At 40.1% G+C, this 14,880-nt stretch overlaps 1 protein-coding gene across 2 annotated transcripts in view; it reads right to left on the bottom strand.

Annotated features, from left to right (window-relative positions):
- The window catches only part of RYK (receptor like tyrosine kinase), a 78,032-nt gene extending 64,013 nt beyond the window's left edge, over positions 1-14,019 (bottom strand). The window contains exon 1 of one of the 2 annotated variants that reach the window (XM_016140216.2): positions 13,573-14,019. In XM_016140216.2, the coding sequence (XP_015995702.2) occupies positions 13,573-13,801 (229 nt within the window). In that variant the 5' untranslated portion in view covers positions 13,802-14,019. The remainder of the gene's footprint in view (positions 1-13,572) is intronic. The other variant, XM_036218793.1, reaches the window with a different exon arrangement.
- Positions 14,020-14,880: the final 861 nt, after the last annotated feature.

Here is a 14,880-nt window from a genome sequence, read left to right as displayed (position 1 = left end):
CAGCTAGCTATTCGGGAGGCTGAGGCAGGAGAATCACCTGAGCCCAGGAGTTCTGGGCTGTAGTGTACTATGCCCATTGGGTGTCCGCACTAAGATCGGCACCAATATGATGACCTCCCGGAGCAGGGGACCACCAGGTTACCTAAGGAGGGGTGAACCAGCCCAGGTTGGAAATAGAGCAGGTCAAAATTCTACCAGAGCAGGTAATGTACAGTGGGTGGAGGGTGAAAAGGGGCTCTGCTGGATGACAGACAGAAACAAGAGTGCACAACCATGAACAAGAGGTAGCATTTTATCATTAGAATGCACAGAACTTTTATCTTCTAACCTAGCATGAAAAACACTTCAGTTGTTCGATTACCATTACCGGACTTAGGTTTCTCACTGCCAATTCCAGCAAAGTAGGAATGTTGCTCTATTAGAAAATATGACATTTGTTCATGATTTTTTGTTCATCATTTTAACCCAAAATCCAAGCTGAAAAACCAAAGTTTTCCAGCAAAACGCTAAACACTCATTAAGAAAAAAATCTTTTTACCGTAGACAGACAAGCTTAAGTTCAAACTTAATTCAGGCCTGTGTTCTACATGACTTGGCCTGTCTAGCTCAAGTTCAAATAATTCAATAGTTCAAATTTTTTTCCAAACGATTTAGAAGTACTGGTTTCCCAAAGCTACAACAATGGTTGATTAGTGTCAATGAGCAAAGATCTCCCTTTATAAAAACAGCAACCTTTACAGCACTTGACAAAATACATTGCAGGGAACTGTTCACAAATCTATCTTCCCCTCTACCTTGTACAGCTCACAAGCAGAGCTAGGGTCTTCGTATTGGTAGCTATTCAAATGTTAGATGAATGAATGGCTGGCTGTTGGTAAAAATCAACTACATCAAAGATGGATTTTGATGAACTAGATGAAATGATATTTTAAAGAAAAAACGACAGAAATTAGTTAAGGCAAGAAAATAAGTGATGCCATGGAAAGAGAATTAAAGTGTAGTTTTTGCTAATAAGTAGATGGGTGTGACCTTTGGCAATAAATGACTTAACCATCTTCTCCAGGCATCAATTTTCTCAACTATAAAACAAGGGAGGTAAACCAGATGATGTTAATGTCTCCTCCACCACAAAGTTCTATTATTCTATGATATCACCCATGGTTTCCAAATGTCAGCCAAAACTCTATTATTCTATGACTGTCATCCACAGTTTCCAAATACTAGTCAAGCTTAAGTAAAAAATGTATTTAGTCAAGAAAATCTTTTGGGTTCTGAGGCCAGTGTGGTATATGAGCCAGAGAAAAAAAGCCAAAATCACTTACTCTGTATAAAACCATTAAATACTCTATATTTTATTTAACACTAAAAGAAAATACAGAGCTCTTATTTCAAATTTTCCTAGTTTATGGAAACTAACAAGCTGAAGTAGATATCATAAAATAACAATTTGTTCAGCAAAATCTAATAAATCTATCTATAGTCAAATTATACCTAGAAAATCAGCTGGAAATTAACTTCATCATAAGACAGAGAATTTACAAATATTAGACTATGGGAAAGGGGCATTTCTTCATAATTAAAAAGAAAAAGCCTATAAATCTTCAATCACCATAGCCGTTTAAACAATAATCTTGTAGATTAAATAAAATTTTTCAAGTAATCCTGTCTTTTCAGCATTTTCCTCCTATTTTTCTCATGCAACATGAAGTGTCTTGATAGAGCTGGGCTGAGGTGTATAATGTACATACACACAGAGAATATAAAAAAAATTAAAATGAGTTTTTAAGAGAAAAAAGATATGCATTATCGACAATAGAAGACAATGTAAATATGATCCCACACTCCACCCTCTTCCTCCAGGATGCCTCAACATCTCCTACCTAAGACTGGCCTTCTCCTAGGAAAGACAAGTAGGCCCACCCTTTTAGTCCCCGTAAGGTGCCTACAGAGTCACCTTCAAGGAAGGGAATCTCATGATCCTCCCAAGGAAGAGTTGGGCACCTGCAGTCACTGAGCGCCTTTCCTCACTTTACCACAGGGAAAAAACACAATATGTAGTTAAAATCAATAGCTCACTTAAAAACAATCCACAGGAGTGGCTATTTGTTGCCACTGCTTTAACAAACCAAGCTACAGAGTGCAAAGGCCCACCTAACAAACATTTCCCCACCACTATCCTCCAGATATTATATTTCAGATCGTAACTTTACCTGTAATCCGTGATCCCTGGAATAGAAGCCCAAAGCTATCCCCACAGATGGCGTGCTCAGATTTGCCTCTCTAGTACTTGTGATATCACCTTTGGGAGAAGTTGGGCAAAATCAAAAGGAGAATATGGTCACTTTTGATTTCAAATGGATGACTCACATGTTACTTTCCCATCTAAAAATACTATGCAGATGAATAAGAAATTATAAAGAGGGATTAGGGAGCAAGATTTCACATCCAAATACTCTAACTGTCATCTAAAACAAATCCATAAAAGAATTTCCCCAAAGATGTGATTTATATCACAACTGCAGAGATGTTAAAGGTGATTCCCAAATCTTTTCCAAGGATAACAAGGATCAAAAACACAACCCATAATCTCCAACGCGGTAACATAAAATATGAAGCATGTCCTGCTATAGTGTCAGAATGTTCCTGAATCTGGTAAAAAGATACTTTGCGAACTAATTTGTCAACTGTCTAGCTCATGAGCATTGCAAGTAAGGCCCTATAAACAGAGATGGAATAATTTACTCATAGTTTAACATAATCACCATTCAATTTCTTTCATAGCTAACTCCTAGTAGGAGCATGCTATCTCAGTCGGCAGTGCAGGCCATTAGTAACTAAGAGTTGACTGTTATGTCCAGGGACTCAAAGCACAATGGAAAATTCACAAATATCACTTCTCCCTTCCAGCAACAAGAAGCACTGCAAAGGGCTAAACTGGAGTCCAGTTCCAAAGCTACTTAAATTCTTTTCTCAAGCAAGTCAAACAGCACTCTGCTAGAAGTTAGTTCCATGAAGGTAGGAATCTTTATCTGTTTTATTCACCAAACTATGGTCCAGTACACACTCAATAAATAGTTGTTTGGTGAGTGATAAATGTTATTGAAGGCAATCAGTCAACCATGTGATATTTAACCTCTCTAACATTCTATGATTATGGTTTTCATATAAATACACAAATATCCTACCAATAACTAAAATAGACTGCTTTGGGGATTAGGTAGCATTTTCACATATATTACAGCAACTGCTGTTAACTAACAGACATCCTGTTGTTGGTTGAAAAGCATCTTACCTCATACATGAGGAAACCAAAACTCAGAAACATTAATTACTTGCCTATCCACATATAGCATAAGGAGAAAATAGAATTAAAACTCAGTATGCAGATTACAAATGCAAAATTGGCCCACACCATGTTATCTACTATATATCCACATTTGTGTACATATGCACGCACATGTATACAAATCTTACACCTTTTTTTCTTTAAATTGAACTAAATTCTCTCCTTTAACAAATAATTTAAGGAGTTACATAACTTTAGAAAAGATGCAAACAATCAAAATGATAATCATTGGCCATTTCTGCTTTTAGACAAGATAGAATAACAGGATCACATTAACTATCTCATCTGAAATAACCAAAAATAAGACATAATATATGAGAGTTCAGAAAAACAAAGAGGGCTCAAGTATACAAAACAAAGAACCAGAGACGAGAAACCTTCACAGAAAGAACTTCTAAAACCTGCAAAGGGTTACCCTCCAGTCTTCAACTGAATACTGATCAGACCAAGGACAGAGAAAGGATAAAAAGTGTCTAGCACCTACATAGGATCTGGAATATCGCCTATTCCCACGAGCCAGACTGGAAAACCTCATGATTCACAGGTCACTGGAGAAAGTACACAGAATGGTCTTGACTCAGTAGTGTGGAATAATTAGCTCTACACTGAGCACTGCTCCTGTCCTATCTAACAAGTCTTAAAAACAAGAACTGAAAGGATCAAACTGTTTCCAAGTAACTTAACTGAATCCCAGAACAAAAGCCAAGAATATTTATAGGGATACAAAAATATCTAGCACTCAGCAGGGAAAATTCATGGTGCCTGCCATCGAGGCAAAAACTAACTGACATGCAGGATAGACACACGGACGGACAGACAGACGGACGGATGGATATATATACATAGATTGAAACCAACCCAGAACTGGTACAGATGTTAGAATTAGCAAATGAGGACACTGAAACAACTTGAAAAAACTATTATATATAACTGTACTCCACATGATCAAAAGTAGAGATGTGGAAGACATAAAAAGACCCAAATCAAATTTATGAAATGTATGAGATGAAAAAATATACTGGACAGAATTAACAGCAGATTAGGCATTTCAGATGAAACGGTTAAAATTCTATTTCTCAGCTTTAATTACTGGAAAAGGCTTTTGCCAGAATCTCTCGAATATTTCACATTCTCTGACTGTAGGGTGAACCAGGAGTCTTCTAACAGACTGCTAAGAGACTGCCAAGCCATGAGGTGGCCTTAATGCAGCAAGGAAAAAACAGAATGTAGTAGATACAGTGATATAGATTTGTCTATACAGGGTATAGAGCTATGGAAGCCAAGATGGGGGGTGGGGGTACCTTACTCAAAAAGGGGAGTTCAAGGGACAGAGACTTAGGAAAATGAGGCAACTTCAAAGAAAATAAAATATTAATAACTTTTTTAAAATTTCATTTATAAGTGTAAGTTCAGTCTGATTCCGCTTTTGGATAACAACCTAGCAGACAATGGGAAATGATGAAGAGAATGATGACTCCAGTAAAATAAAAGACAGTGAATACAAAATAAAAGTGATTCATTTATTTATTCATTCACTGAATTTGTATTGAACATCTAGTACATGCCAGGTACTATTTTAGGTGCTGGAAATAAAGTGGAAAAATAAAAGAAGGTCTCTCTCTACTTAAAGAGAAGCTTTCCTAAAGGGGGAAATAGAAATAACAAAAGTATAGGTGCTTAAAATAAAACAGGGAGAAAAAGTAGCAGTGAGGGGTCAAACCTAGAAAGGTTAGGCTTTCTCAGGAAGTGGCATTTTAAGTTGAGATCTAGAAGGTTCCACTCATGTAAAGATCTGGGGAAAGCATATGAGGCACAGCAATCATATAATGCAGATCTTAAGGTGAGAAAGCCTGGCACCAGAGGAACTAAACATATGGTATTGTGGGAGGCAGGGATAAGAGAGAAAATTGGTGACAGGGAAGAATCTCTGTATAAAGATTCATGTGTAAATCAGGAAAATTTGAACAGCCGAGATATTTGATATTTACTAATTACTGTTAATTTCTTAGATGGGATAATGGTTATTATAAATTTTTAAAGAGTCCTTATCTTTTAGAGATACATGCTAAAAAGTTTTATAAAATTTTATGTCTGGGTTTACTTCAAAATATGGTATTTATAAATAAAAATGCCACCTTCACAAGGGATTTTTTAGGGCAGCAAAACTTCTGAAGAATACTCTGATGGATACATGCCACTATGCATTTGTTGGAAACCATGTAACAGAGTAAACCTTAATGTAAACAAATTTTTAAAAATTCTGTAGGAGGTCAGGGAATCCCAAGATAAAATACAGAATGTAATAGATGCCCCTTCCCAGAATCAGCTTTTGTGGAACTCAGATGCATCCAAAACTTTTATCAGGGGTCCCCTGCAAAGCCCCTAAAGTCTAAGAATCCCTAGCACAGTATACAAAACTTACTATGTGTGGGTATCCATGCCTTGTCTAGCAAAAGGTCCTAAGGCTTTCACAAAAAAAGGCTAAGAACCACTGACATTTCTCCCGCCAGCAACTTCCTAGCTGAAAACTGAACTGCTATTATTCTTGAACCTACTGGTAATATCTCACTATAACCATTTGGATTCCCGGCAAAGACATTACTACACAGCCATTACCACAAGCAAATAATAAATACCACCAGTGAATTTTACAACCTGGAAAGAAAGTTGTGACAGATACCAGGGGGGAAAAAAAGGAATGGTGGAAAATTACCCCTAGGAGCACTAAGAAAAACAAGCTGTCAGTTATCTGATGACTCTCCATTGATTGTAAAATGGTTCTAATTTCAGAGATGTTCAAATGTTGAAAAGCTACACACCTTACTTAGAATCAAGGAAACATGGTATTCAAAAGGTTCATTAGCTGGGGCCCATCTCAGATCTCCTAAACAAATTGCTCAGGGTAGGTATAGGAATCTATTTTTTTTACGCCCCTCAGATGATTTTAGTCAGATAAAAACTAAGTAAACTGCTAACCTTCAGAGACAGCAAAGTAGAGAAATCACGCACTTTGGAGTCACATAGCCCCAGACATCTCTGTGACCTCCAGCAAATTCTGTAATTTCCCAGAACCTCAGCTTTATCTGTAAAAAATGTCAATGCCACCTACTTCCTATGGTTGATAAAATAAAAGAGAACACATATGAAGTACTTGCCACATAGCAAGAAGTATAGTAAAACACATATTTATATAAGAACATATTTATTTATGAACAAGACATAACATATTTATCTTATGAACAAGAATGAGACCTACGAAATTACTTTTCATAAACAATCTACCACTCAGCACTGTCACTTGCTAGGCATAGTAAAAAGAATCCTTCAATAAGTGTTTATTATGTAACTCAGCAATACACATGCATTTGTTTTGGCACATCACATTTTAAGAGGTCCTACATAAATGAAATATAACATTTTGATTACAAATACAGTACTTGATTTAAATCAGCAAGGATAATACAAAAAAGCATACTTTTAAGTGTGATATAATTTCAGAGTAGCTACTGGCTGTTTCATGCACAAAATTTTATTTTGTTCTGTTTTAGTAGCAAGTGTTTTTCATAGTACTGGCATAACTGAATTAAAATCTCAAAAGTAACGTCGTGGACCTTCTCAATTCAGGATGCTCAAAAATATTTCTATATGCTTTCATTTATTTCTAAAGTGACCCTTAAAATCCAAGCAGTATTTTAGGCAGTTCCTTCAGAACTGACTAGTCAACTCAGGATGTGACTCATAGGGGACTGGTTTAGCTATAATTGGATGAAGTTCTCCCACGTGTAGCATGAAGAAGGGGGAAAAAACTCAAAACCCACAATTGCACAATGTCTCAGCCTTGCTTTCCCAATGAAGAACATATGGATTCAAATTGAAGCTGCATCAATGCCACCAATCCCACCTAAACGCCCAGGGTTAAGAGTCTGCTGCAGGGTGTAAACCCACCTTCACCAGCACCCCACCTCCTCAGGATCTAGGTAATGGCAAGTTATGCCAGACATATCAGCAGAAAGGATACCCTCACAGCCTTCCCCTACCAAGCACTTGGCCTGAGGTTTAAGAGGAAAGAGAGATGCTGGGAGAGAAATACATGGCTCATCTAATTTTTCCTTCCCTCAACCACTTCCCAAAAGGAAAGAGTCCTTTGGTTCAGCTGCCCAAATCTGAAGCCCTGGATTCCTGTGACTCCTCCCTTTTCTTTAACTTTCAGGTCTCCACTAAGTCTCCAAACTCTGCAAATTCCTCATAAACCCATCCTACACCCCTTCGACTGCCTTAGTTGATCCTTCTTTTCATAAGACTGACTCTATCCCATCTCCCAGATCCAGCTTTCCAGTCTTCAAGCCACTCTTTTCACTGGAGCCAAAGCTCTTTTCTATAACTCAGTCCTTACCGTGCAGTCACCTGTCCTAAATTCTTCAACAACTCATTACCCATAAAATTCAAGTTTCTAATCCAATCTCGACCTACCTTCCAATTTTATATTTTACCACTCTCCAGCTTTGCCAATTTTTCTCATCTTGGCCACATTAGATTTTTCCTACTACTTGAGTTCACACACATCTGCTTCTGTAGGACTATAACTTTGTTCACACTATTTTCTCTGCCTGGCATGAACTATTTCTCTTCTCTGCCTATCAAATTCATCCTTCAAGTTATGGCTCAAATGTCTCCTTTCCTGGAAGACCTTTCCTAAACTCTAAGCCTCTCTCCCCTCCCCAATTATGTAGTCAGAAGTCATCACTCTTAAAAAAACGTATCAGCAATATAACTCTTTTCTCAGTGTCAAAGTTTTAGATACAAGTCCTCCCTACAAAACTGAGTTCCTCAAGAAAATAAATTTAATAATTTTGCATCTCCATTTTCGACCACAATATATGGTACTTGGCTGGATTTCAATTTTACTTTTTACTTGACTGATTTGGGGAGCAATGATCTCAACTACTATTGACCTGATTTTAAATAAGATGTGAACAATGTTTAACTCTTCCAGGGAGCATTTATTTTTAAGAGAGAAGTAAGTTATCCAAAGTGAATTTCTAATTGGTAGGAGGCAGAGTCTATTTTCAGAAGTCCCTCTGACCTCTACAGATTCCCTATCACTACACCACAACTGCTGCCATGACCAGTTTATACCATACCCCTCCACCCACTCACCAGTATTTTATCCGAAACCACTGTCCCAGCCACATACCACTTTCACAAGCCCTGGACTTAGGGAACTCAGTAGTATCAGAATTATCAATTAGATAGAGAACATGGGAAGATGCAAGTAATGACCCAGACCACAAGCAAGCACATGTGTGGCAGCAGGCTTGCAGAGTCTACTCCTTGACTATTTTGCTTGATTACAGCTTGACTAAGAGGCAGTATGGATTCCAGACTCAAGCAGGCCTGAGTCAAGACCTGATGCTCTACTCACTACCTGAAAGGCCCCAAATCAGAGTCCTCTTCAGTAAAATGAGGAAATAAATGCATATTATGCAACTTGTTAAGAAAAGTAAATGAAAGCAAGGAAGCAGGGCCAGGGGACACAGGGATGCCACTGAGGCTTTTGGAGTCTCTGTATGATGGACTTCTATTAGGACCACATGTCCCACTAGCAAGGAACTGGGTTGTTACATACCTCCTCCAAATCTGTTTCCTCATCTATATAATGGAAATAACAGCACATACCTAACACAGAGATCACCTCTGTGCCCCACACAGGCAAAAGACTGCTGCAAGTCAGCAGCATTCTAAAAAGTGTCAAGTACTACTTCAACCACCACTACTATCTCCTTAATAGTTATTATCAAATACTGATATACAACACCAGCTCTTCACAAGTCAAAACTCAATCTTAACAGTCATTTACACATTGTGGAATGACCACTAGTCTTTATCTTCATTCCTTCCCAAAACTCCTCTAAAATAATAGCAATAAAATCACAAAGACATTAAACCACAGGACAAACAGAAAGGGAATGAAAACAACACATCATACATTTCAACAAACTGTGCAAGATAAGAAGCAGTTGAAGAAGTGGTCAGGACTTCTGAGGGGCTCAACTCTGGAGCCAAAAGGGCCACCCAAGGCCAGCCTGACGCTCAGACCCGACAAAGGGGGAGCTTTTGTAGGGGGTATCCAACAAGGGGTATTCTCCAGGTCCAATAAGAGACCCAAAGTTTTTTTCTGAAGAAACTGAACCACAGAGGCAGGAGGACTGTAAACGAGAGAACTCAAAGTCTACAGCCTCAACAGTGGCACCCTCCATCCCCTTCAACCAAATCCCCCAAATCCAGGTAGCCGGTGTATGACCAAGCACATCGGAGGCAGGAAACTGGAAGCGTTTTCTGTGCAGACACTGACTAGTCTCAAAAAAGATGGAAAGTGCTGATATGTGGGGTAGACTACCAATGAAAGGTCCACCTGCACCCCAAGGGTAGTCACTAGACCACCAGCATACACATGTATGTTCTCTCTCCCCTAATCTACTTTTCAGCATGTCGCTCTTAATTACAGGCAGTCAGGATCATCAGATAGTTGTGATATAAACAAACATAAAAGAACCCTGAAATTAACAGGCACACTGGAGAAAGCAGAATATTAAAAACATATTAAACATTTAGAAAAAAATTAAAAACGACACACATACCACGAAAATAAGGGAAAATAATACACCCATAAAGAATAACAAAGAAACTGAAAAATGAAATGGACACAGAGAACAAAAAGAGCTTCTAAAATGTAAAGACATCATCATTATAATTTTTTAAATAAAAGCCTGAAAGACAAAATTAAGACAATCTCACCCACTTCCCACCTCGAAATACAAAGATATAAATAAGAGGCAATGTAAGTTAAGAAAATCTGAAGATCAAGTCCAGGAGATTCAATAACCAAACCAACAGACATTAAAAAAAAAAAAAAAAAAAAAAAGGAGTAGGAAATTATCAGAGAAGTAACAAACTTCAGTTTTAAAAACTGAAGGATAGGAGTCGCTAGATTGAAAAGGCCCACTTAAACAAGACAGAGAACAGACGGAAGGACTAAAATAAAAGCTTATAAAATTTCAGAATGCCTGAGAAAAGACAGTCGAAAAGAAAAAAAGAATCAAAAAAGCTTTGGATTTTTGTCAGAAATCTTTAATGCCAGAAAACAGTGTGAAAATTCAAAATTGTGGAGAAAAGTTATTTTCAACCTAATGTATTCAGCCAAATCATCTATAATGCATGAGGATATGACAAACACCTTCAGACATGAAAGGCCACAAATAATTTACCTCCTATGCACCCCTTCTAAAGAGGATACACTTTAGCAAAACAAAGCAAACCAAGAAAAAGAAAGACAGGAGATCCAAGAAACTGAGGCTCTAAGAGGAGAGAAAAAGGAACAGAAGTCGCAGGAAAAACAATTCTACTGTTCAGTTTAGAATACGAGGATGGAAGGCTTTGGAGGTGCAAGTCTCTAAGAGAAAACTAAGTGGAAATGACAGATGATTTGATGTATTACCTGGAAAAACATATCAAAAAGCATGTAACACATTTCTTGGAATATATGAGGGAGTGTACCAGAGATACATAAAAAAACTAATCAAAAAGTTTAAAAGACAATTATATACACAATAATGTAAATACTGACTGCTGGTTTTACCGAAAATTGCTATGTAACCATACTGGGGAGTTTGAGGGAGATAAGGGGGCAAGTACTCAATTATGATACTAGGAAGTCAAATGCTTATTCTACATGATTTAGAAATATTAAAGTAAAAAACTAGTTTAAGACAATAGCTTCCACTGGAAAGTAGGGACCAGAGGAAAAAAGGCCAAAGGCAGAAAATTGCTGTTTTTTACTTTAAGCCTTTTAGCACTATTTGTTTTGTTTTGTTTTGTTTTTATAAATTATGTGCATGTATTAACTGGATTAAAACAACTTCTTCTTATATCAAGGGCCATTAGTTCAATTTATAAAGTTGTCACTACCCACTTCATTTATATGTTTCTTACTTGGAATTCCAAACTCATTGTCTTAGAAATATTATGAAACTGATGCTTAGTTTTCCCAAGTCAGTTTTCAGAAGGCATTTAACCCATAAGGGTAAAAAAATATGGTACAAAGTATTATTTCAAGAGTTTCTGTGGGGAACTATTCTGCATTCTGAGAACTCAGGATGCCTGGTATACACCTCAGCCCTACCCAGACGCTCTTCCCTACCCACAAGTGACCAAGGAATATTTTAAACGTAGAATGTATTCAGGAGATGGATGAGATGGAAGTAGAGGACATGGATCTGGCAGGATGGAGAGTCAAGAGACCCATTGTAAATAGTCAACTCTATTTGCACTAGAGAAAACATAGGTGAAGGTCCCTCTTGCCCCAGAGGTGGACAAGGTTGATCGGTGAGGCAATCCTCCCTTGGTGCTCCCAACCTCCCATTCCCGAACATAAACTGCATGCTCACCAATCAGGTAACAAATACATCATCTCAAGTATTAATTAGCAATCATTACTTTTCCACCATGCCATAAATCAAACTGCTATAGTATAAATAATATCTTCATTTCATTCAATAAAACTTCGCGGCCTATGTAAACATTGTTCGATTAAAAAAAAAATTATAAATTATGTGAGCAAGTTATTTAAAGCCTTACTTTCCTCATCTCTAAAATGAGAATGATACCTACCTCACTGGGTCACAAGAAAATTAGAGAAAGATGTGTAAAAACATGTAGGAGCAGGTATAGGGCAGGCACTCAGTCAATGTCAGCCTCTGGTTGTCTCCTGTCCCCTACCTCCACCCAGACTGGTTTGTTAAAATAAACAATGTCACAAATTATGTATTATCTTTTAACAATAAAAAAAAAAACTTTACAAAACCATGAATAGATTAATATTTTAAATATGATGTGAGTCCATTTTTAAGCATTCAGTATTTTTCATAACCTTAGTCTTATGTTCCAAGTACTAACCCAATTTGCAGTTTTACTTCAGCTAAACTAAATTCAATTGATTCAGCTAGATTAAAAAGGGGGTTAAGAATGGCAAGACATTATAAAAACATAGCATTCTTTGGTTAAAGACTACAAATCCATATATGTAATAGTGTCTAAACAGTTTGCTAAAAGCAATTCCATTTCAACACTGAGTCCACCTCAACATATCTCCAAAAAATCTTAAAACTTAAAATAATAAAATTGACATAATGGATGCTTAAGAGAATAATTTTTCCCCCTCAAACACTCAGATAGACCACAAATCTGAGATAAAATAAAGGAATATTAATACACAAAAGAAATCTACAACTACCTAAGACTTCTTTTTTGTATCCATTTCTATCAGACCTCTAAGGGGTCATTTCCAACAAGAGAACATCATTAGTTTTCAAATGAATTCTCCCCAAATGACAAAGCTAATTAAATAGAATGGAACCATCAACTGATCCAAAGCCAAGTTCTCCTCTCCCTACAAGGTATTCAAAGTAGGAGAGTGACCTAGAAACTTAAGATCAGTCCAAACTCCAACACATCCCAGACAAGAACCAAAAAAGTACTGAAAAAGCTAGAAGGTCTGCTACCTGGAGATTTTTCATGATTTAAAAGTATTCTTATCGGTCGCAGGATTTGGAGACTGCATGAACACGTAATGTCTTTATATACCTCTCTTTAAAAAAAAGAAAAAGAAAAAACATAACCAGAAAGTATGACCTCAGTAATGAGTCCTCTATTGGGGCATCAAAACCACCATCAAGGGTTTGCAGGTTTAGTCTACATAAAACGTGGATTTCGAGGTATCCAAAATCCAAGGCCCAAGAGTGGCACACACATAGGAGGGGTCAAAGAAACTTGTTGCGGCAGGGAAGAAAAGCTGTAAGGTTGCTTGCCTGTAGGAAATAAGGTTAAAGACTGAAGAAGCTACATGGAGGATGGAATGGGGTGGATCCCGGGTCTTTCCAGGCGGCCGAGGGGTCTCGGGGTCTTTTCGTGGCTGGGCAGCGAGGGCGCAGGGGGAAAGCCAGAAGGCTGATCCGGGGCGGGGGCTGGGCAGGGACCACACCTCCCGGCCAGCACGGCAGGCAAAGGCCGGGGCCCGCAGGAGTCCTGGGGCACTGGGACGGGATGGGGGCGCCAGGGCCCTGGGAGGGGAACAGCCCAGGGTCCACCGCGCCCGGACTGGGCCGCCGGCGGCCGGAAGCAGCCAGGGCCCGGGCGGACCTGTCCGCCGCGGCGCAGGCGGCCCCACTCACCGATGAGGCGGCGCACCTCGTCCTCGCTCAGGTAGAGGCTCACGCTGGGCCCCGCGGCCGCAGGCAGCAGCGCTGGGGGCCGCGGGGCCGGAGCGGCGGCTGCGCCAGGCGCGGTCAGCAGCGACAGCAGCACGAGCAGGAGCAGCAGCGGCGGCGGCGGGACCCTCAGGCCGCGGGCCCCCGGTAGGCGGCCCCGGCGCGGCGGCCCCGACCGCGCCGTCCCGCGCATGGCCACCGCCGCCGCCGCCGCCAGGAAGGAGCGTTGGCCGCCCGCCGCGCCGCTGCCGCCCACCCCCGGCCCCGAGCTCCTCACAGCCCCGAGCCGGGGGCGGCCACCCAGCTCATTGCGCCGCCGGCCCGTGGCAGCTGGCCGCCGCTTCAGACCGCCGGAGCGCGCCGCCGCCGCCGCCGCCGCCGCCTCCTCCGGGGCAGCATCGTCCGCTGCGGGGGGCTGGCCGCGGAGGCGCGCGCGCGCGCGTCGCCGCCACCCCGAGAGCGCGCACGCACGCACGCGCCGCCGGCTTCTTGTGGGCCAGAACTGGGCTGGGAGCGCTCTGATTTTAGAGTGCAGCCGCCAGCGAAGGGCCTTCTGGTCATCCTCTAAAGGAGCCCGCCCCCGCCCCACATTGTCACCAGCCTGCAATTTACTTGTCTGTTGTCTGTAACATCCCCACCCCGGCGGAGAGTGTGGGCAGGCTGGCTCGGGGCGCTCCGACAGCCAAGTGGGCTCCCCAGATCCACGGAAATCTCTGGATGCGATCGCTCTGGTTGCGAAAGAGAAACTTACTTCTCTGTTTAGTTAGAAAATGCAGAAAAATAGAAAATCACCTTTTATCCCACCATCGGAAGTCAACATTAACATTTCTATTTGTTCTCGTGCATATATACTCTGTACATTTATTCTCCTAAAAGATATTACTCAGCAAACTTTAGTAACCTATTGTTAACATGCTACACATTTTTATATTTTGTAGTCGTTCCGCGTCCTTATTATCAACCTGCATCTGGGATTGTTAACATGTGGTTTATGTCAGGCGTTGACAGCGCCCCCTCCAGAATGTCACATTGTGTGCAAAAGTGTGTCTGTCTCTCGAGTGCGTGCTTGTGTCTGTGTGTGCTGTGAGTATGCTTGAGCACACACAGAAGCTGTATATACAGCTCATCATTTGTTCTAGGGAATCCCTGTCCCTCGAAGAGGTTAAGAATCATGGGTATTCTTGTTATGTAAATGTCTAACCACAATGCTATACATCTGAAACTAATGTAATATTGAATGTCAACTGTAATTGGAAAAAAAAATTTTTTTGA

Source organism: Rousettus aegyptiacus, unplaced genomic scaffold (assembly GCF_014176215.1).
Source record: "Rousettus aegyptiacus isolate mRouAeg1 unplaced genomic scaffold, mRouAeg1.p scaffold_m13_p_4, whole genome shotgun sequence".
NCBI classification, from domain to species: Eukaryota; Metazoa; Chordata; class Mammalia; order Chiroptera; family Pteropodidae; genus Rousettus; species Rousettus aegyptiacus.
This window is presented reverse-complemented; position numbering and strand designations above follow the sequence as displayed.